The sequence below is a fragment of the Sander lucioperca genome, chromosome 19 (genome assembly GCF_008315115.2).
Source record: "Sander lucioperca isolate FBNREF2018 chromosome 19, SLUC_FBN_1.2, whole genome shotgun sequence".
Taxonomy (NCBI): Eukaryota; Metazoa; Chordata; class Actinopteri; order Perciformes; family Percidae; genus Sander; species Sander lucioperca.
The window spans coordinates 15,855,555-15,879,641 of NC_050191.1; the positions used below are offsets into that span (position 1 = coordinate 15,855,555).

The 24,087-nt window shown below is 40.1% G+C and overlaps 1 protein-coding gene across 5 annotated transcripts in view; it reads left to right on the forward strand.

The window, feature by feature from the left end:
- Positions 1-23,318, forward strand: part of adgb (androglobin) — a 40,700-nt gene extending 17,382 nt beyond the window's left edge. For 4 of the 5 annotated variants that reach the window (XM_035995276.1, XM_035995277.1, XM_031321877.2 and 1 more), the window contains 19 exons: positions 690-798; positions 1,100-1,238; positions 2,887-3,001; positions 3,919-4,086; positions 5,453-5,591; positions 5,792-5,926; positions 7,900-7,993; positions 9,382-9,513; positions 9,779-9,932; positions 10,263-10,450; positions 10,761-10,927; positions 12,374-12,537; positions 14,088-14,199; positions 17,467-17,624; positions 18,866-19,021; positions 19,186-19,276; positions 19,373-19,475; positions 21,669-21,852; positions 22,445-23,318. In XM_035995276.1, coding sequence (XP_035851169.1) covers positions 690-798; positions 1,100-1,238; positions 2,887-3,001; positions 3,919-4,086; positions 5,453-5,591; positions 5,792-5,926; positions 7,900-7,993; positions 9,382-9,513; positions 9,779-9,932; positions 10,263-10,450; positions 10,761-10,927; positions 12,374-12,537; positions 14,088-14,199; positions 17,467-17,624; positions 18,866-19,021; positions 19,186-19,276; positions 19,373-19,475; positions 21,669-21,852; positions 22,445-22,642 — 2,706 coding nt within the window. In that variant the 3' untranslated portion in view covers positions 22,643-23,318. The remainder of the gene's footprint in view (positions 1-689; positions 799-1,099; positions 1,239-2,886; positions 3,002-3,918; positions 4,087-5,452; positions 5,592-5,791; positions 5,927-7,899; positions 7,994-9,381; positions 9,514-9,778; positions 9,933-10,262; positions 10,451-10,760; positions 10,928-12,373; positions 12,538-14,087; positions 14,200-17,466; positions 17,625-18,865; positions 19,022-19,185; positions 19,277-19,372; positions 19,476-21,668; positions 21,853-22,444) is intronic. The other variant, XM_031321878.2, reaches the window with a different exon arrangement.
- Positions 23,319-24,087: the final 769 nt, after the last annotated feature.

The following is a 24,087-nucleotide window of genomic DNA, read 5'->3' on the forward strand; positions in this document are numbered from 1 at the left end:
GATCTTAGAATACATTCTAAATGTACAATAACTGTGATCTGCCTCACTGAGGCCAAAACAACAGAAATTAAGCCAGATTAGGTGTCTGGTAAAAGTAGTCCTTGGCTTGTGCTAGTTGTTACTGCCCCTCTGCCTGTCTTCAGAAATTAATGAATATGTTCTCAAAGTAAACTGTCTCTGTCATATGCATCACATATAACAGATCTGAAGTTGTCTGAGAGTGACGGTGTGCATATGTGTGTGGCGCAGGTTTTTGTCTGATCTTTTGTGTAATTGTGTGTGTTTTGCACATCTGTGTGTATAGACCTTATTTTTTACAGTCCATTGTATATACTGCTGAGTCTGCTTGTCATGCCGAACACGTATGCATTCTCTCCCTCTTCCCTTGATCTGTCTTTTCTGCACACTGCTTTGTCTTTCTCACCAGCTGCTTTGTCTTACATTACCAAGTTCACTGTCTTGGCCTCTCCTATACAGGTGCCACCTTTAATTTTTCTTTAAGTCACTCAGCTCTTTTCTATCTCTTCTTATTTCCTTCACTTACCTCCCTCCTCCAGGTTCTCTTGCACTAAGCCCCCCTTCTGTCAGTTTATCCATCATCCCTCCCTATGGCGTTCTGCTCTTTTTCTCTTTCACTTGTTCTTTACCTTTTTCTGCCTTCATACTGGTGTGTGTGTGTGTGTGTCCAGTGTCAAGAGGTGAGAGGCACTCACTACCTGTGTGTAGACAGCCTGCAGCCCCCCCAGATCCTCATCAGCTTCTCTGCTCTGCTTCCCTGGGGAGATACAGCTGAGGAGAGTAAGGATTTATCTACACACACACACACACACACACACACACACACACACACACACACACACACACACACACAGAGGAATGTACAAAGCTTGACTCAAGTCTCTAACATCAATCATAACTCTCTGTATGCACACACCATACACTATAACCTATGTGGGATATACAGTATATGTAAAGAATCATAGAATTACTCAAAGAAGTATGAACATTTCATGAATGTGACCTACTGTGTTTGTAATATTTCACTGTGGTGTGTGTGTGACCAGTACACATTTTCTCTCCGCTCTCCAACACCTCATAGAAAAGGACATGTCAGCAGCATGTAGGGCTGCAGTTCTCATCGCCCAGGCCCACTCCTGGACAAGCCTGCAGTCTCAGCTGCCAGTTCTTACCATCAAAACCACCTCCTCAAAGGCAGCCATACTTAACTTACCCCCAGGGTAGGACAGCATTTATGAATACTTTGTAGTGTATTGATCAAAATGAAAAGCTTAGACCAAGTTCATGAGCAAACTAGGATGTCACACATCTATGTTCCTCTGTAATGAACGTTCATGTTCATCAGGATCCCCATTAGCTACTACTGTACCACAGTAGTATATCCTTTAGTATGCCATTTTTTATACTTACAATATTTAATATGGTGGTACTTTGATTCTTGTATCGTTAGTAGAAATATTGACATCTTGATATGACCATGCAATGCTAATGTATCTAAACAAAGTGTGATCCCTTCTCACATTTAATTTTTCCACTTTCACACTTATACTTCATAACCCTGAATTACTCTAAGCACTCGTCAACATGGGACTAATCGTGCCAAGGTTAGAGCTTTAATTCCCATCATGGGAACCTGTTACAAAAATGTATGCATTTTTTGCACAGCCCCCTGGGGAGCTTTTGATGAAAGGAAGCAGTTCACTCTTGTTGTGATTTTTAAAGCTATGCAGAGATCCCCTTAAAGCTATCATAAAGTGAGCAGAGGATATCTGCCTACCTCAGATGCTCTGAAAAGCATTAAAAATCATCTGTCCTAGTCTCTATTAATGGGTGCTACTTGGCCTAGAAGCAGAGGGCCTAGTTTCTAGGGTCAGGTGCAGGTATGCAGCAGTGCAATTACCACTGAGCCATAATCACACACATAGCACTCAACTTATCATGCCCAAACGCCCCATAGTACACTCTCTCCAAGAGAAAATAGCTGATATGTCCATGCTTTTGGGCAGCATTCATTTTTAAAACACTTCCAATCTTTTTTCATGTGTTATTTTCTTTAGTCTCTTTACTGACTGACCTGTGTGCTTTTCTTCTACATTTATTGAACCTACATTCCTGTGCTAATCTATTCATTTCAAAAAGGTTTTTGTCTCTCTTCCTTTGTACATCTCACTTTCTTTCCCTCATTTTCATGTTTCTCTTCTTCCCCGTATTTTCACCTTATTTTCTCCCATCTGTTTCTCTTTTGTATGCTGTCCTCTGCTGCTACAGCACTAGCCCAGCTCTGCCTCGGTGCTCATCCATCTAGTTAGGCTGTGATTAGGCTGAATTATGTAAAGCTAATGGGGCCAAGGAAGTGGGGTTCCACTCTCCCATGCCTGACCAGGCCCTGTCAACTCAGCTTGGCACTTGGCAGACAGGACATTAGGCTATAGCACTTCTGACTGACCAATTCAGTATTACTTGACAGAAACATTGTTCCACTATTAAGACTAAAAAGGGATTTTATTCAGTGTTATTTCATGCATGGTTCTGCAGTTACTGTGAAGCCACAGGAAGGTTGTTGGAGGGATACCTCTGTGCTACTTACTTTTAGTTTCATAAATGTAGTAGCCTAATATTTGGACATTGTTCTACCTAATATTTGCAATGACATTTTTTTTATATTGTCTAGAGCCCAACTGCAAGGGGTCACAAGATAAATCTGAGAGGTCATGAGATAATTAGTGTTTTTCTAAGATAGGAAAAAACATCAACATTTTGCTGCTACAAAAGCTCTTTTTTCCCGGATGTCAATCAAAGAGTGATCCTTTATCCTGGATGATGTGTCCCTGTTTTAAAAATACTCTGTTTGCTTTCTCTCCCCTCCAGGCGGCATGTCTTGTCCTTCCACACAAAGGCAACACTGGGCTACCACATTCACCTGTGCAGCAAGACACCTTTCATCTTTGGAGATGAAGAAACCATCATGCCACACCTTTCCAAGGTAACCGTGGCCCTTAGTTTGTTTGCTGAATACGGAGTGCTCATTAATTTTTCTTTATCTGTGGATGCAATTTTCCAACTGAGGGGTCTACCACAGCACATGTACAGCAGAGGAAACTTTTCTTGACATTTTCCTTGTTCCCTCCTTTTTCTTATGTCTCAATACACACAGACCAATCAAGATATGGACAACACATTCAACACTCCATCCTATCTACCCTTTTCATCTTTTCAGTCATCGGCTGCTACGAGATAGTTACACCTTAACAATGTTCATTTCTAATATAAGGGGTGATATGCATATTGCTTTACATTCCTTCTCAGTCTCCCAGTCACGTCCTTGCTCATAAAAAGCTCAAATCTGTCACTACACAAAAACAAAAAGGCTCTGACAGGGCCATGTACAGTGAGAAATACAATGGTGACTAAACAAATTAACTAGAAAGCATGCACACATAATTCTACCAAGGTTGCACAATCCTCTAAAAACAAGTATTTTTGATATTTCTAATCTGGATATGTGTTGGAACAAAAAGTTTTGTTGGAGCAGAAACAAAAGAAATACAACCTGTTCAATGTCATGGTAAAAAAAGTAAAGAACAGAACTTGGTTGAACAGAGAGACAGACGGGATGAAAGTGGCCTCGTTGCAATGTCCTTGCTGTAACATTTTTGAATAAGGTTTACTCCAGCTTCAATTTAGAAAATCACATCATAGTAGTTAGACGATGCCTCTGCTTTCTTACTTTTTAGACCGAAGCCTAAAACACAGAAGTTCGCACTGAAATGTATTGATATTTTGGCCGTTCTGCTTTTCTCTTCTATTTAACTTGCATTCTGTTTAATTTGCACCAGTTAACAGAATTTGAATGCTACCCCTTTGCTTTTTTTTTCTTTTCTTTTTTTACATTTTAAACAGGAAAGTGCTCGTTTCACTGAGCAGGCCTCGTCTATATTGAGGGCCCTGTCCAGAGTGGTGTCTTCCTTTAGTGATGAGCAGGACCAGCCAGCAGCCAGAAGAACCCTAGAAGAGGCTCACTGCCCCCAAAACATCAACACCACCCTGGGAAAAGAGGAACACCACAAGGTAGCATGTGTACCTATGGCCCTATGGTGGCACACCTTTGTGATGTACATACAGTGAATAGCTCACCTTGCTTTATACTTACTACTACTAATTGATTGACATTTGCTACATCTAGATACAGTCTGTAGAGACAGTCTTTAGATCAAAATGGCTAAATCACATTTTGTAGTGACCATTTAGCATGTAATTGAGTTGATTAATTAATGAGTAAGAAATACATCACCATTCATACTTTTACTGCTCATGATTTCCTTAACAGCCATGTTGTTTACTGTAGCTACTATGCATCAAGTGTTTGACTTTCATTCAACGTTTGAGTTATTTTAAGAGGATGCATAATGCCACCGCTTTGCAGTGATTTTAGAATATTTTTCAGTAGCCGCAGACAATAATCAGTTCTGGTCAGAGGGTCCGCCTTATTTTCAGATAACTGCACAACCAGGATGCATACTGATATAAACTAACAATGTCCATAGGCTGCTTCTTCTACTTTTTGGAATAGTCAAATGACATGTTGTCTTAGCCCGACAAGGTTTTTATTTAAAGGAACACACCGACTTATTGGGGCTTTAGCTTATTCACCGTATCCCCCAGAGTTAGATAAGTCCATACATACCCTTCTCATCTCTGTGTGTGTCGTAACTCCGTATACATACTGGGAACTATTCTCAGAAGGCGAAGCACTGTTACTTGGGTGGAGTGATTTGCTCTCAGCACCTGAGAAGCCCCTTGGTGAGGAGCAGAGAGTTCGCTCAGAGTTGGAGTAATAATCACTCCGCCCAAGTAGCAGTGCTTCGCCTTCTGAGAGTAGTTCCCAGTTTGTATACAGTTAGAAGATGGCTGTGTCTCATGTGACCTTGTTATTTGTACATGCTGTGACTATACAAATCACAACATGTAAATAGGAAAACGTTGGCGTTATTTTGTCACTTATTGGGAGCAGTAGGCTAGATGGAGCCGGTTACCTCCAGGATCTGTGCTAAGCTAGGCTAGCGGTGGGTGCGTCAGACAGAGTTACGACACGCATGGAGATGAGAAGAGTATGTATGGACTTATCTAACTCTGGGGGATACGATGAATAAGCTAAAGTCCCAATAAGTAAAAGACGGATACACACTGACCTATGTGGTTATTGAAAAAGTAAGTGATGTGGATTGTAACCACCTGCCTACTGTACTTGAGGAACAGGGGGGTTTGTAGGAAGGGTCATGAATTATCTCTTATAGAAACTGTTATTCTCATATACTTGTGAGGATTTAAATTACAAAAATTAAAATACCTGGAAAAATAAGCATCTCCACACACTCAACACTCACATACAGCACACAATTGCTAACATCCTTGTGCACGTTTTGTGTGTGTATAGGTGTTTAACTCTGCAGTTTACACCATGCTGTGTGAGGCTCTGGGCAGGAATCTGACATCAGAGGAGCGTTTTGCTATACTGGCCCTCACAGCTGACCCTTCACTCTTGGCCACTGACCCCAAAACACACTCCCCTACAAGTAAGTACCATTTGTATGTTTGCAAATGTTACACGTACGTTGTCTATTTACTTATGTTTGTGAGTATAAGCCTAAAACTACAGTAAACTGATTTAAATTAATTTAATTCAAAAATAATTTCACTTATTATACCATATTTAATAGTTTTCAAAGTCCAGTATTTAATATTAATTCACAATGTTCTGCTTTTACTCTCTAAGTGGATGCAGAATCAAAGCCTCCAGAAAGCTGGAGAGACAGGGAGCCAACAGACCGCGAGGTCAAGGCAGTCACCATTCTACAGGCTGGATTCAAAGGGCACTTGGTGCGAGAGATCTTTAATGCCTCAAAACCAGGTAAACACACTCATACACAGATAGAAAATCTATTAATTCAAGTAACATGGTCAGGTTTAAATCTTATCTTTCATTTGTATAGTTAAAAATACTAACTTATTATTATTGATTAGACGGTTATAAATTCTGCTTTCTCATTCAGTGCTCTATGTTTGAAAGACAAACACATATGCAGCAATTGAATAGCTAAAAGGGCCAAATAAGGAAAAAAATAACAACCAAAACAACAGAATACATGTGTATTATTTGTAGATTATTTAGTGTCCGAAACATACACAAAACACCTTCTGTGTCTTATATTTACTGTTTTATTTATCCTGATGGCATATATTGAGCCTCTGAGCAGAGACACAAATATGAATTGATGAGACTGCTCCTCTTACTAATAGACCCTGACAGATGAGGGGTGGCCACAGAGGAATATACACACACACCTAGGAAACGCACACACGCATATACACATTTCTGCATCAATAGCCAAACCTCTCAATAGTGACAGCAAGTGAAAGATGGGGAAAAGAAGACATGGAAACGTTGGACAGCTTATTGAAAAATAATGATAGATTAAATAGAAAGACATAACTAAGAAGCTCTTCCCTTGTAAATTGATTTGATATAATATTTTGTTTTTGTTTCTTGTACTGTTTCACTGCCAGTTATGCTCTTGTGCAGTTTGCAGGCAATATACATTTCCTCTGTTTCAGTTAAATTATTTTTAAAATCCAATTTTCTCCAGAAGTGGTGATGAAGGTGCACTGCTGTTTGCAGCTTTTTATTGGCCAGACATTCTCTATTTATTTCTAGGACCTGAAGCTATCTGTGTCTTCTCCAGACACAGCGCATTACACTGTCACCCTTTGAATAACTTGCACTTGCACATATGGGAGTATGGACAGCCTCATTTATGCAGTATTTGCATAAAAATGTGCTGTACAATTGCGTTGATGGAATTTAGTCTATTTTTTATGGCTTGAAAATGTGGTTTGAGCATACCAAAATATCCACATCATTATAGGACCCATCTGCCAGCAACCTTAAAACATTGCTGCATTAGCATGAGTACTTACACACACACACACACACACACACACACACACACACACACACACACACAGGCTGAACAGCTTGACTTCTATGAAATAGGCCTGTCATGGTTAAGTTCTCTCAAATTGTATTCATTTGCTTGTCAAAGAACAAAGTGTGCAGCTTTCAGAGTGGCACTTACAGTAATGGCAAAATACCAATCATATTTTAAAAACACTGCCTGTATAACTACACTTTAAAAAGCCATTTGTTTAAAGAAAAGTTAGAACTTGCCTTTTCTTTTTTCTTTCACAGCACATCTGTTTATACAGTACCACATATTTCTTCACAACTTTCCTCCTTGCTCTTTCCCACTTAATGTTCTCCTTCTACTCTAACCTTTCTACCTCTTTTTCTGTATGTCTTTTTGTCCCTCTTTGGTTCTTAAGATGATAGGAGGTCTTCATCTCTCAATAGCCAGCCTTTAATGGCTGTATCAATTTGGAAAAGTAGCCATTTGAAAAGCGAGAGCTGAGCGCCATGGAGGGCGTTTTTCTCACTTAAATGCATAAACACACACGCGTACTCATGAACAAACAGTACTGCATCTGTTATCAAATGTTCTGTTTTGTCAGAGTGGTTAACTGTCTGGTGAGATGAGTGTGAAAGTAAATGTCAAGGTGTGAATAATCTCCTATCACCTCTCACTAAATGAGGCAAAAATGCATTTTGCAATTTCTCTACCCTACCCTGAACTAGGTCAGATACAATAATTCTTTCATGTGGTTGACAGCAACATGGATTGTCTTTCATCTTTAATAGTGGTTACCTTTTTGTGTGTGTGTGTGTGTGTGTGTGTGTGTGTGTGTGTGTGTGTGTGTGTGTGTGTGTGTGTGTGTGTGTGTGTGTGTGTGTGTGTGTGTGTGTGTGTGTGTGCTTATGTCATTCAGGCACAAAGGAGAACCTCAGTGTATCTAAGATCCTTTTAGACATGTGGCCGAAGGTTGAATCAGATGCAGAAAAACATGCTGCCCTCTTGCTACGGTAAATGGATAAAAATGCATATTCGTAATTACTCCGTCTGATAATAAATAATGTGCACACAATGTATGAATTGCATAGACAAAGACAAAACACTGCACACCTTATTAACCTAACAGTTATTCATTCCTATGAATGTCATTGTATCAGAGAATACGAGGGCTCTGACTGCAATTCTGTGTCAATGATGTGTACGTTGTATGGGCATGCGTTTAGCCTCTCTGTTGCACCACATGCCCAGAATCTGCTCTCTCTTCTGGTTGTGGAGGCCTGTGGCGGCCAGGCAGGGAGCATTTTCCACATTGTGTTCCATCTTTTCCCAGTGGTACCATCTGCTGTTTATCCTTTCCCCGTTCCAATCGGCTAGCAGCGTCTGCCGAATGACCCGCTGCCTGGGGAAGTATGTGTGTGCATGAGCATGAGCATTTAGAGCTTCGTCAGTGTGTGTGACGAGGGTGGAGTGGGGGTTGGTAGGGTGTAATGAGCCTTTGAGCATGTGTTTTTTTTTAATGGACATCCACTTCAAAGTTCAGGCTGAGTTGTGTAGTGCATCTACTTTCCTTTCAGAGTTATGTTTTCTCTAAGAAGTTTGTGTAAATTATTTTCTGTAAATAGATTTTGTCATGGTCTTTTCTCTATGTGGTTTTAAAGATGACCTGTTATATACTGTTTTCAGATTCATACTTGTATTTTGTGATTTTACTGGAACATATTTACATGCTTTAATGTTCAAAAAACAATTTATTTTTCTCATACTGCCTATGGCTGCTGCACCTGTATTCACCCTCTGTATGAGACGCTCTGTAGGAGCGCCTGTCTCTTTAATCCCTCCTCCCGACAAAGCCCAGTCTGCTCTGATTGGCCAGTGTGTTCCCGCATCTCTGAATCTCCTGGAATCTCCCATGGATGTATTAAGATAATCTTTGCTGTTGTTGCACTCGTTGCAGCTGGAGACTGACTGCAACAGAGTATATATCAGGACAACATTGGTAGCCAAGATTACAGCTTCTCTGGCGTTAGCATGTACCTACAGTACATGTGACAATAAACACTGCAGAAATGTTAGCCTAAAAAAAAACGCTTCAGTAGCCTGCTTGGAGCAGATGACCAATCGTAGAAATCCAGCTCTGTGTTACGTGACACGGAGAACATTTTTTTAAAAGCAAAGCGTTCAGAACATTGGGAAATCTGAGGTTTTTGCTCGCTGGGATTTCTCTGAAATACGTTTACCTCATTATTTGAAGCTTTGGCCATGCTTAACATGAAAATCCGGCATTATAACATTATAGATATGACAGAAAATACGGAAAAGCATAAAAGATCACATTTAATTCTTCATTTGAAATTGAAGTTTTTAAATGTGCTCTGCCTTTCTGTGTTCTTCTGCACAGCTATATCATTGACCACTCTGAGAGGAAAGCAGAGCTCTACTCCTGTCAGCAGGATGAATGGACCAGAGTCACCTTCGCTGATTACTCTGTCTCTCTTCAAGACACAGCCAACTCCTGGGTCTTGGTTTTTAGGTAAGAGAACATTGTAACTTAGGGCTTGTTAGGCCTGTCAGTTAAAGACAACCTGACTTGGAAAATCTGGATGAATACAGGTGTAAACGACTGATGTCCCCTTTCCAAAAAATGTCATGATGCTGCCTTGATGAGCCATGCACTTATCTCTAATTTCTGCTGTTAAAGCTAATATTGGCAAATGTAGATTTATCATTTCAGAATGTCTACAAAAACAGTTGAAAGTGACAACTTGGTTAGACCTTATATCTTGTTGTTTGTTCAGAGAGGTGTTCCTGGTTCCTGAGGAGATGGTGCTGGTACCAAAGGTCTACTCCCCAATCCCTAATTGTCTGCTGCACGTCATAAATAACGACACAGGAGAGGAGCTGGACATGGTCTTCAACAAAGTAGCAACCCATGTCTATCAACCCAACAAGGTCTGTGGGATGCAAAAAATGCACTTGCACTTAAAGCCTTCATGTACTTGACATATTGTTTGGGTAAGTGTGGAATATTTGCATATTTTCCTAGTTTTTCTATTACCATAATACATTGGTTTTACTTAAGGAATGACTCCTGCCTGACTTAATTAAAAACTGGGTACAAACCTGTTGTTTACCATTTGTGGCTGCCTGGTGTAACAATGTTGGGAACATGTCTAGTATTATACATAAAAAAATCATAACAGCAAGAAAACTAAATCAAAATGTGTGAAAATAACAATATTTAGATTTCAGGATTAAATCTCTCTGTATTTCTTGTTCTAGCTTGGTTATACCTTTGTAGCAGAGGCTATCACACCTGAATCACCCCCTGTTGGTGCCAAGTGGAGGATGCGCTTGATTGGCTCAAGGGAACTCCTTCCAAAACTGTCCCGTGAGACTCCCCTCAACATATTCTCAGTTAAGGAATTCAGGGATTATTACATTCCCAATGACAAAAACCTCATCTGTCGGTAAGAGAATTATGGGCTATATATATTTATCAAATTCATGATTAGAGTCATATTTATACTGGTCAGTTGCAATGTTGCTTAGGGTGGATCAGAAAAATAATTGCTGTCAAATAGCACTCACTGATTCTCACTTACACTACAGTATTTGAGATGTTTGATTAGAAACAGGGCGTAACAATAGTGACATACTTTACAAAAGATAACAGGTAACCTCTCAAGGAAGCTTTTGAAAAAGCATCATTTTCCAACAAAAGACAACATTAATGATACTCTGAGAGATGACCCACAGTCATTTGAAACCTTTCCACAGTTATCATGTGCAGGTGACAGCAGATGTCCTAGGAACAATTCAGTTTCAGACTTCCAGGTCAGATGTGTTGATCCGTCTGTCCATTCTGGACCAGGAGAAGGAGGTGGCCGGAATCACCGGGAAGGGCCATGTGGTAATTCCTGTGTTCTGCTTCCTGCCTAATAAAGGTAAGTCATTAGGTGTAGTTATTGAAGTAACTGAATGAAAGCCATCTGGATCATAGCAGAAGATTTTTTAACTGCCTCTTATCTGAATCTGAATATTAGAAAAGTTACATGTACACTATCTGTTTTCATCTGTGATAATCTTAGCTTTATAATTTAACCTATTTAAGCAATGTAACTGTGTCACTGTATTATCGTTGTCAAATAACTGAACACCTAACCAGATTTTTTAATTCTGTATCCCAGTCTTAACTTGGTTTGTTTTTTTGCTAGTTTTTCTACTGACAATAGCATTTTTTGCAAACCTAATACACAACACACACACACACACACACACACACACACACACACACACACACACACACACATAGACACACATATCAAAACAGCAGGGCTCCCATCTGCAGCCATTTCCCTTACAGTGGTGATTGAGTGGACATACTGTATGAGAGAGAGGGGCGAAGTAATGCAGTAAATGTCATAAGTGAAATTCAGCCGACAAAATTGCAAGTAGGTTTTTATGCCATACTCTGGTAAAGGCAACAGTACCCTCCCTCCTTTCCCTCTTTTCTGTCCTACCAGTTTTTTGCTTCAAGCTGCTTCAATGTATTTAGGGGTGTTGGTCAAGACAATCTCCTGAACTCCAAACTGAATGTCAGAATGGGAACGAAAGGTGTTCTAAGCAATTTTGAACGTGGCATGGTTGTTGGTGCCAGACGGGCTGGTCTGAGTATTTCACAATCTGCTCAGTTACTGGGATTTTCACGCACAACCATTTCTAGGGTTTACAAAGAATGATCTGAAAAAGGAAAAACATCCAGTATGCGGCAGTCCTCTGGGCGAAAATGCCTTGTTGATGCTAGAGGTCAGAGGAGAATGAGCCGACTGATTCCAGCTGATAGAAGATCAACTTTGACTCAAATAACCACTCGTTTCAACCGAGGTATGCAGCATAGCATTTGTGAAGCCACAACTCACACAACCTTGAGGCGGATGGGCTACACCAGCAGACCACCGGGTACCACTCATCTCCACTAAAAATAGGAAAATGAGGCTACAATTTGCACAAGCTCACCAAAATTGGACAGTTGAAGACTGGAAAAATGTTGCCCGGTCTGATGAGTCTTGATTTCTGTTGAGACATTCAGATGGTTAATATGGGCCAACATTTCTAAAGAATGCTTCCAGCATCTTGTTGAATCAATGCCACAAAGAATTAAGGCAGTTCTGAAGGCGAAAGGGGGTCAAACACGGTATTAGTATGGTGTTCCTAATAATCCTTTAGGTGAGTGTATATGCTAGCCTGATCTACAGTAAAACACACAAGAGCTCTTCAAAAACCCACCTCTCAAACTCTTTAGTCTACCTTTTTACTTGCTTCCACCAGTTACAAAAGCACAGATTGTTTGATTTTTTTGGCTTAGTTTAACATCTCTCTTTCTGTCACAGCCACCAGTTGCACAGATGAGAAAAAACAGAACCAGAAGGGATCCCCATCCCAGGACAAGGGAGTCACAGTGGTAGACACTCCCCAGCAAATAGATGAGGAAGTGGGCACAGCTGGGAAATCAGACTCCTCGTGTGACCAGTCCAAGCCTCCCACAGAGACTTTGGTATCACTGACAACTGCCTGTGTTGTATCTGCTGTTGCTCAAACACTTTACAGATCTCACTTGCACAAGCACACAAGCATGCATCTCACTTTTTCCTCTCTTGTCTTTCTCACCCACTTACTTGCTGCCTGTGTTGATATCAATTTTTCACTGCCAGATACACATGCTTTACTTGCAGGCAGGCATGCACACACACACACACACACACACACACACACACACACACACACACACACAACTTTGCAAGAGGAGAGCAGCAGAAACTGGAGGGGTGGTTTTGCTGTTACTGTCTGATTTATCAGTGCTTGTCAGGGAATAGTGATTTGTGCATGATTTATGAGTCACTAGATTGACCCCCCATCTAACAGACCTGTTGTCATAGGTTGATGATTGCCAAAGTATACAGTGTAGTGCGAAACACACCACACACCGATTGTACAGCGCAAAACACACCACACACCGATTGTACAGCGTGAACATGTCCATAAAACTACGAAAATCAAATGAAGTTTATTTGTTTTGCTGTGGTGACTGTCTGTCAGTGATACCAGCGATACATCCGGAGGACAACCAAACATTTTAATGTTCTCTCAGTAACTACTTACATCTCATATCTACAATCAATTTGACATTTACGCAGTGGATTGAGCCGTTAAACAACAAAAACATATTTTTTGTGCAATAGACCTATCAAAAATGTTTGTTTTGGTCGCAACCTGCATGTGTTACAAATACTTTTTAATACAAAGTCTCTTCAACAAAATAACCCAACCGTGTAGTAACATCAATAGCAATGAGACATATTATGTCAGATCACATTGATCAGATCAGCAGCAGGCCAGAATAAACAGCTATTCATCAGGACTAAGACCACTGATCAAGAGCAACGGGTCAGTTTTGCACCACAGGGACACACTCTAGCGATATAGATGCTCGGTTATGGTAAATGAATGGTAAAGACTCCTATAGTGTAATCTGTTTGGGACTTAAATACATGAAAAAAATGTTGTCAATGTGGCCTTCATTTTATTTATGGAGATGTACCATAGTTTATAGGAATTCATAACAACACAATCACTTGCTGCAAATTGTATGTATTAGGCTCTATTACAACTATAAGCACAACATTGGACAAATGAATACTGTTCATATGTGACTAATTTTCTGTTTTTGTAGAAAATGTCTTAATCTATTAGGGATTTTTGAAATTCTGTCCTTTCTGTTCAGTGAGATGGATGTGGGAGTTGCCACCCCTGATATAAACACACCCTGTGCCTTGTCTCTCCCATTGTGCCAAGCATGTGCTTCTGTCAAAGAGGGCAAAGTGCAGTTCTTTAAGATCTCTGCGTCTCTCTCTAAATATCAGCATTAGTAAAGTTTACAGCTACTGTATATGTTCACGAAATAGCATCCATCTCATGTTGGTTGTGCATTTTATGGTGTTGTATGCCACATGCTGAATAATTTTGTCTTTTTTTGTAATGAGTGTATCTGTCTATCACTTTGTGTGTTGGTTTTGTGCACTGACTTTGCTTGTCTGTGTTTTACAGGGTCATAAGTATGTGTTGCAGGCAGAGGTGCTTTATAAAAGCTGGAATTTGGATGAATCTCAACTGGCTTTTGTCCATATGCTCAGAGACTTGGAGAAGAATGAAATGAGAGGTGCATACTTACATACATCACAAACCCAACATCAAACAGTCAGCTACACACTCGCCCAAGTCGCCCAAGGGAAAGACGGGAAAGAAAGTCACAGTTTTTATTTTGCTCCCACATACATATTTTTTTTGTTAATTTAGTAAAGTAACATGGATCTTGATCTGAACATCCAAATAAAATATGCATTATCATGCAGGGTTCAGATATCTGCAAATATCCCTAGAATGGGTCAGTATTTTTATTTAACCATTTAAAAGTTTAATTCAAAATTTGAGCCCTGGGTTCTGAATGGATTTTCTGATATGGCCTTCATGTTTGTTTTTGCACAGCTTATTTTTGTGTTCGGTGTGAAATATTGCAGATACTAAGTAGACAGTGTCAGGGGTTTGTTCTTTGCTTCCGCTAGCCAGGGGTCTGTTAATCACAAGCCTAATGAAAGCCAAATTAATGCAGCTGCTTTCACAGATCACAGTGTGATTTCTTGTGCCCACTGGTTGTTGGCTGAGGCAGTAATCCTGTCCTCTGCCACCAACTCTTCTTCCCTGCCTTTAATCATGCTGGACAAATTGGATCGATTGAAAAATCAGGGCTTTCAAATTTGCGGACGCTTCCTAAATATTCTAAGGGGATGAATTAATTGCGACACGGGTGGGTGTTGATGTGGAAGAGGTGCTGCATGGGTGACAATTTGCATGATTGCCTGAAGAGAGAGGCCAGCCTGCTGTCATTGAATTCTCATTCTCTTGTCTCTGTGGCTACAGACAAAAGTGCCCTTATTTACCCATTCAGTTTGCATGGCATGAAATCTGAGGAGTGTGTGTGTGTATGCGCGTGTCTGTGTGGGAGGCAGTCCTAAACTAAAAAGCCAGATATCAGATGTATTTTGACTACAAAGGAAGACAATCCGCTGTTTACATATTTACTAAAGTAATAGGTGCAAGTTATTCATGCACGTGCAAGATGAGCAGTAATGATTAGTTACTGCTTAGATATGCTGTGTGTTATCATGTAGTCATTTGCATGTGCTTTCTGTTCATTGTACGTGAGCATGTTAAAGCGTAACTTTTGCCAAAATGCAACCTAGGGTCTTTTTGTGAATGTACCCGAGTCAGACTTTCGTTATAAAGCATAATTAGGACGGAAACACCACTTTTAAGATTTACCGTATTGTCGTTTTTCGGTCAAATGGCCTTTTGAATGGGAGTGCTAGGGCCACTACTATGATAGCATCAAAATCACTAATTTTAAAACACTAAGAAGGCTCGACACAACATGAAACTTTGCTCTAAGTATCACCAGGGCCTCTACACATGAACTCGAGCATTGAGAACATTGTTTGTGTACACAGAGTTTACGAAAAAGAAAGGTTTTGAGCAACTCACTGTAGCTGTTGTTTTTCCGGTCGCCGTCCATCTCACAAGTCAAAAATAGTCGAGGGAGGAGAGTAAAGATGGAAAGCTCCTAAAGCTTAGTTCCATATAAATGCACGGATAATTTGTTGTTTTGTCGTTAGTGAAACACAATATTGACCTTATAGTTGAAAAAGGAGCCTCGTATAAGAATGACATTTCCTCCTATGGAGTCCGTTCATTCGCATTTGGAGGTCGACTATTTTTGACTGAAAAAATGGCGGATAGCGTAAACAACAACTGCTAACGTGAGTTGCTTAAAACCTTTCTTTTTAGTAAACTCTGTGTACACAAACAATGTTCTCAATGCTCGAGTTAATGTATAGAGACCCTGGTGATACTTAGAGCAAAGTTTCATGTTGTGTCGAGCCTTCTTAGTGTTTTAAAATGAGTGATTTTGATGCTATCATAAAAGTGCCCCTACCACTCCCATTCAAAAGGCCATTTGACCGAAAAACGAAAATACGGTAAATCTTAAAAGTGGCGTTTCTGTCCTAATTATGCTTTTAAACGAAAGTTTGACTCGGGTACATTCACAAAAAGACCCTAGGTTGCATTTTGGCGAGAGTTACACTTTAAGGTTTTTTTCCCCCCAATGTTTGTTTGGGTTTGTCCATGTGTGTACGTGTAGGCCAATGTCCACACAAACCTCTTGTGTGTTTTCCAATAAGCTTGTGAAAGTGGGTCAATGGGAAGTCAATTGAAGTTGGCTCTTGCCCCCTGGTGCCCTGGGAAATATCTTAGCAGGAAAGTGAATTAATTTCACCCAGTTTAACTCTGTCTCAGTGGTGAGGCTGTGCCCTTGATCATGCTCCCCACATGCTACATGGATACACACGCACTACATGCCACGCCAAGCTTTGAAACCGCTTTAACAAGCTGTTTAAAATGCTGCAGTCAAAATACTGTACTGCGCATGTTTAATGAATGCACATTTACCCATTTCTGCTTCAAACCCCAGTATATACTGTTAGAGCAGTCAGCAGCAGCTGTACACGCTGTTATGGCAGCAGTTTACAATCCCTTGCCAACCTTCTTAACATTTTCTTTATTGTGCTTTCAGGCTCTCCATGATAAAAAAGAAGCTTTTTTGATACACTGTAAAGTTTAGCCAGCTGAAAATCAGTTTTCAATACATGTTTCAGCCTGAAATTACAAGATTTACAAGATTGATATTTAGATCCAATTGGAACATTGAATGTTTGTATGACTTGAGATAAGAGTAACTCAATGAGCATGCTCCAAAGCTGTTCAGGCAGAATGGCAGCGTGTCAGCTAAATGATGGATTATTATGCCTCTCTATTTCACAGGAGTGAAACTCATAGTTAATGCTTCATCTAAGCTGGGGGTTGTGTTCACTCTCACTATAAAGTGCAACAGTGCCATCTAGCACACATGTGACCACACAACACATGCAGTGTTTGCCCACTTTATGGGATTTAAATGTTTAAATGTAGAACAGCTGAGGTTTATTGTGAAGATGAACGTACTCTAATGGACATGGTTTGTGTTTTAATTTCACACGATAATTAAATTGATCTAAACATGGCTAAGATTTTGGCAAAGAAATGTTAATTTTGCACAAATGTAAGGTATGTTTGAACACTCCTAAATGCTCTCAGGTATCCATATTTTCCATGTTATTATTACTGACTGTAATGTTAAATACATTTACGGTATGCTTGTCAAAGACACGTACAACTTCAGAATACTAAGGCATGCTGAAAAAATTAAAATGTTTAAAATCCCTTTTCAACAAAGTAATTAACACCAAGTTGCCAGTATTGATCACATACACAGCTGATGTTGTAGATGTGATAGAAGAAGTGAATCTACCTAATCTCTGTTTGCAAAATGCAGTATACAAGCTTGAGGACTTGAACCGTTCATCCACCACCGACACACCGCAGCATCGTGGGCCCAAATCTGACATACCCAAAGCCAACCGCAAAGGGGAAGTTGACAAGGAGAAGGGGAAGCCAGCTGCCAACTCTAAATCTAGCTCCAGGCAGGAAACGGTAATACTTTACTATAGGACATATAACAACAATATTATTTTATATATATATATATATATATATATATATATATATATATATACAGGATAATCTTTTAACTAAATACCAGTGGTCTCTAAATACCAACTAAATCCTTTAACTAAATACCAGTGGTCACCGGGCAGCCAAGGATATGTCTGAAAAGCTTTTCATCATATCTGCCAAATTGCATTACCAAATAACTGTTGCGTTCCATTAGCTTTTATTGGATTGTATATTCTTATTAGATTGCAAGAGGCAATTGTATTAGTGTTACATATGAAAACCATTCATTAAATGAGTTCTAGCCAGGCCAAATGCAACAGACATATTCCCTCAAACTAAAGGCCATGCACAGCTTTTTGAATCTTTATGTAAGTACATTTTTTTTCCAAAGTCTATTTTCCACAGTATCCCATGTTAAGCAAGGTACGGTGGTACTTGTAATGTAAAACCTTTAGAAGAATTAGTAATATTAACCTTTTTCAGAGGAGGGTGTTGAGGCACTTCAGTTGAGTAAACTCCTCTTCACAGATTCCCATCCACATATAATGAGATTGTTAAACGCAGTCCTGACATCACTTTTATAATTGTATTTATTTATTTGTTTTATCAGGCAGATCAGATTTACATATTTTATTAACTAATGTCAGCCAACTCAGCTAACAAAGAGAGCCTGGCATCAAACGAATCCCACAGCTGCCAGGATGACTTGCGTGTATTTACACTAAATAATAGATACTTATCACACACTATAATCTTGTGGTGTATAATTCTCAGTACAGTATAATGGTCTTGGTTTAGTAGTCAGAAACACAGCTGCTTGAAAAATCTCTGATCCACGGAATAAGTGCCTTTTGTTCTCTACTGCGCTACATGTCAAACCCTGAAGACAATGAAATTTGAAAGGCAGATTTTCAGAAAAGTGGTCCCCATCAATAAATTTACATTTTGAATATTGTTTTCCGCATTGGCAGCAGCACATAGTTCAAGGTAGAGGACATAATGATCTGTAATTTAGGATGAAGACAAGACAGCTAAACAGGACACATAATCCGGGCTGGCTGTGTACCAGACTGTTTGAGTGCCAGCTCGGTGAAAGATACATCCATCATAATGTATTGTAGTACGGTGACCTTAAACTGGGATGTTTGTGTGCTTGTCTGAGCATGTGCAATATATTTTCGTCTGCGTGTGCTTTGTGTGTGTACATGTTTGTGCAGAGCCTTGACCTGACTAAGGCGAACTGGACTCTGCGTGTGGTCAGTGACAAGAGAAAAACAGAGAGCATTGAGGTGACGAAGGACACGGAGAGAATGGACCAGATTAAAGCCATTAAAAAAGCCTGGGAAATGGCTGAACCAGGCCGCTGTGCTAAGGTAAACCAGAAATTTTGATTTAATCTAACTCAGTTAAAGTCCTTTTTAATGAAGTGTTTCCAATATTATCTGCTGTAGAAATGTGAAAGGTATGATTTAGAAAATGTCTTTAAATACTATTCTATACACACATGCACACTGCAGACAGAATGTATGTCTTTTAGGCTTTAGAGTCTCGTCTCAAGTTTCTCAACCAACTCCAACATCAAGCAGGCGATGAAACAACCACAGATGGCGCAGAGAACAGAGAGCCAGGTACCATACTCCTCATACACACACTTGCATATTTATTGTATCTGGGCAGTTTCTGTTTCCACTACTTGAGACATTTTCTGATTGGTTCATTGACAGCTGCTTCCAGATCTGATCCTGGCACCGCTCTCAGTCCATTTAATCCACAGCTGACCGATGCCTCATGCTCCCATTCTCCCATGGACTACACTCCCTTCATCAGGTGCTCTGCCGCTCTTACACTCGTTCTTTTTCCATCTGTTTGGAATTATTATTATTATAAGACAGTACAAGTCTAAAGATAGAATGATGATTAAAGCAGATAGTAGCCGTCACACCATCATTTGTTAACATAGTTATACAGTCACATTGCAGGAGTATCACTATGGTTGGTACTGTAGAGCACTGTAACAGTCGTCTGTTCTAACACATTCATATATCTGTACTTAGAGGGGAGCAATGTAGAATAATACATATTGTAAACAACCAAGACAGACTCATCCTTTTTTCCCTCTTGAAGTATGCAGTCCAGTTGCCTAATGTAGTCGTTGGATCACTTTGCTTATCTGGCTTTGTGAGCCTGAATTAAGTCTTAGCTGTGAGGCCTGGTTGCACTAGGGGATTGTGCGTGTGTATTTTGAGTATGCATGTTGCTATGTTGGTGGACATACCAGCATCTGTATCCTCAGCAGATTGGTTCATAGCGTCTGCAGTACATTGCTAGTGATTTCATGTGTTTATGACCTTTGCTCCCATTGGTGCTGTGAACAGCAGTGTTACAAAGCTGTATACTTTGACTGGCCTGAAAGGGAAATGACTCCAGAGGACAGTGATTTATACTACGTAATGTATAGACATTAAGGGGAGGCTAAGTGGAGAAAAAGACACAAAATGTAAAAAGATTATCAAATGAAAAAATCTGCCTCCAGATCAAATGTTCTCAATAAACTATTCTACTCTGGTACTCAAATTTGGCAATTGTATAATCATAATTATCTCTAATATCAATACACAGTTAGTTTCAGCACCTATGAGTATTCTATGTGTAAAGTGTCAACTTTGGACTTTTGTCGGCATCAGTGGTCTCAAGGGAGAAGTCTCCCTCAACAGTTCCCCTCAGAGTCTCCCATTGCTCTCCCTCACACTACCTCTCAATTAAAGTTTTTCAATTCAATTTTATTTATAGTGTCAAATCACAACAGGAGTTATCTCAGGACACTTTACAGATAGAGCAGGTCTAGACCACACTTTATAATTTACAAAGACCCAACAATTTCTTCCCCAAGAACAAGCATCTCCCCTCCCCCCTCCATCCATCTCTCCCTCTGTCCGTCCCTCTCAGTGATAAATGAGATGACATTTGGATCTGTTAATTAGAGAGCTATTTCAGGACCCCAATGAGCTCGTCGTTCCAATGAGATGTGCCCCTCTTCCATCACCTCTCCTTCCTTTCCTGCTGCGTGCGTTCGTGCGTTCATGCGTGTGTCCGCACCTGTGTCCGTGTCCAGCTGCTAATGGCTGCTGACAGTGTGGCCTGCAATCCGAGCCGAGAGAGAGAGAGAGAGATCCCGAGGAGTAGTCTATTAGAGGTGTCTGCAAAACACCTCTTTCGCACAAAGGTGCACCACAGGACACAAAATGGATTCATAGTCATACACACACACACACACACACACACACACACACACACACACTCATGCATGCCATCTTTATAAATGGCATTATAACCTTAAAGGTTGAACAGGGCAATTTTCATTAAACCAAATGAACTCCATTATCACCTCCACTGGCCTACCCTCATTTGTTTAGGTGTAGCTTATAGGAAATAGGTTAGCCATATTTAGCACTTTTAACTCTCTTTGAATTCCTCCCTGTGTGTGTGTGTGTGTGTGTGTGTGTGTGTGTGTGTGTGTGTGTGTGTGTGTGTCTGTGTCTGTGTGTGTGTCTGTGTCTGTGTGTGTGCTGCAGAGGGCTACCCCCAGTTATTTCTTTTTTCTCAAACACATGTTGACAAAAGGCTTCAATCGTTCATTACATGTATGTCTCCTCTTTCCACACACACACACACAAATACATGTTATTTAAATTAAACATCAAAAGGCAAAATAAAACAAATACGGTGGTTACAACCAGAACCAAATAGACCTCTCAGATATCGATCTGGATATACAACTTGGGATATGAGATGAGGCCTGGGACTACCTATCTCTGCATTTATCTCCCACATTTTCATTTACATTCATCCTACCTTTGTCAACATTGTTAGTTGTTCCATCTCACAAAATAGCCTTTACAATTTGGTAGAATTTAATAACATTTACTATAGCTTGAGCTGATGATAGTTGTTTATATTGTATATCTGATCCTCCTAACATACTGTATACACATTGTATCAAGTTCTTGTGTACGTCCGTAGACGCCAAATGGATTTTCCAGTGCTGATGGACTCTCAGATAGAGGAGATCCGGCTGAGGGAGCGCCTAGAAAAGATCCAGACTTACCGGTTGGTCCGAGACAATGTGCTGGAGCATCAGAAACAGCAGGAGCTCAACAGGAAGGAGCTAATGAGACACCAGCTGGAGATGTATGAGAACATTCAGGTCAGTTGAGACAGAGAGCGGACTGTGTGATATGTCTAAAGGTGAAGATGTAGACAGTAATAATAATCAGTTTTGACTATTAAAGTAAAAGAGAGTTGGTCATTCTGTAGTATCATTGCCAGACCTTCCTCTACAGCGCTGCGGAGTAGGGTCTGGCGAGTCCACACAGCATTCCGGGATGGGAGAAAAAGGTGCTCTCGTTTATTGGCATTTCTTTAAACCAATCACAATCGTCAGAGCAATGGTGCCTCAGCAAAATAGCCTCGGGAAGGAACTTGTTTTGGTGAAAGATGTGTACGTTCAAAAGTTGTTTTAGTCGTGAACAGAAAATTCAGATTGAACAGATAGTCTATCTAGTTGTCTGGATTTACCCTGCAGAGATCTGAGGAGCAGTTAACCATAGTCCTCATAAATCCACCGGAGTTTAAAATGCCAACACAAAGAAAGCGGAAGGTACCGGACATCCGGCTGAATTGAAAGACATCTGGCGGAATTTCCGGCGGCACCTGAACAATCCCGGAAGTGGAACATCGTTGATATAGACTAGTAATTCTTTAACTACTCTCTCTTTACCTCTCTGTCTTGTCTCCAGGCAGCCTTGTGGCAGCGGCGTAAGAAATTCCTTGATGCTTGCGAGGCATTTAGAAGCCGTCAGATGACGACCACAAAAAAGGAAGTGGATGAGAAACAAGCTCTGGAGGAGGTCCAGCAGCCACAAAAAACAATCTCCACCTCTGCTGCCACCCAGCAGCCCAACAAAGGTGCCAAGAGTGCTGTCAAGAAGAAATGATGGTCATTGGCACTAAGTTCCAGTCTCTACTCTCCTCAGCTGACTCTTCTCCACAAGTCTGTTTAAACACTGAAGAATCTTCATTTAATCACATGTAGCATACACTTGATGATATAATACCTGACCAAAAGATTGTTGCTGCACCTGATTCAGAGCTGAATGCTTTTGCCTCTTGCTTATGTCTTTTTACTCTATTGAAACATGAAACTAAGGACTCTAAAAAAATTGTTTGTTTGTAATGATTTTTGTTTTCTACCAAATATGTTCATACCTTCATTTTTACTGTATTTTGTATCATTTTTAAAAAAATATTGTCATAGCACACATCTATATCCTTAATCTTTCATTTATAACCTGTATTAACAGAGCCACTGTTGACCCACAAAACCAATCTTTGTAGCTTTTGTTTATTTCCATTTAAATATATAGAATATAATAAACCTTACTGGCTTTGTACATTGTTCATTGCACTGAGAATGTCAAGCCATCTCACTTGCAATGCATGGCTTTGACTTTTTGATGCCCAGAATGCCTGATTATTTTCCACAAATCTTTTGTTTTCTTTAAGGTCACTGTATTGACTGTATGACTCAAAGCAAGCTGGATACAGCCAACCACCCACAGGCTGTATGTAGGAGTGGTACTGATTCATTAATAAATATTCCTGCTGATTGAAGCCCACACGGGTCCATTCCTACAAGACAAAGTGTTTAGAAAATGCAACATAGGTAGGTGGCAAATCTTTTCAGCAACATGGCTACTATCGATTACCATGATCCTTAAGGTTGAAGTGAATATATTTAAAAACAGATGGTTAGGTTTCTAATACGCATACCGGTTGATCAATCAGGTGTTTCTTTGTCAATTGAATTTGATATAGTAAAGTAAGTGCCCTTTATTTTAGCTTAGTATTCTGAGTGCATCTAGTTGCTCTCCATCCCTCAGAGAGGCAGCTGGCCAGCTGAGGAATGGGACTCTAAATTGGAAATGAAAGGGAAGAGGCTGCCATCTAGTGGCTGTGGACACAAATACATTTTCATTACCATTCCTGCACTATGCTGTTTTCATAGCTGACAATAATGAATAGTTCAATTTTGTGCTGCTGCATGAAGGAAATTATTATTTTGCTGTGTGTGTAGAAGTGTGTAGATGTGCGTGCGTGTACAAGATAGCATGGTGAGAGGAATTATTTGTGCCTGCTTGTATGTGTGTGTATGTGCAAAGTCATCCTGCAGTAATCCACTCCTGCTCTATAGCTTTTGTACTCTGCTGCTGACATTTGGTTTATTAAAATTCTCTTTGTAAGGAATGATTTCCTTTCATTATGATATTGGAATTAAATTAGGAATATACAACAAATGAATCCGGACTCTTATAAGGAAGCTGTAGACACAAGCAAACTTATTACTAATTGTTTCTCTGTGAACACTTGCACAAATTGTTTA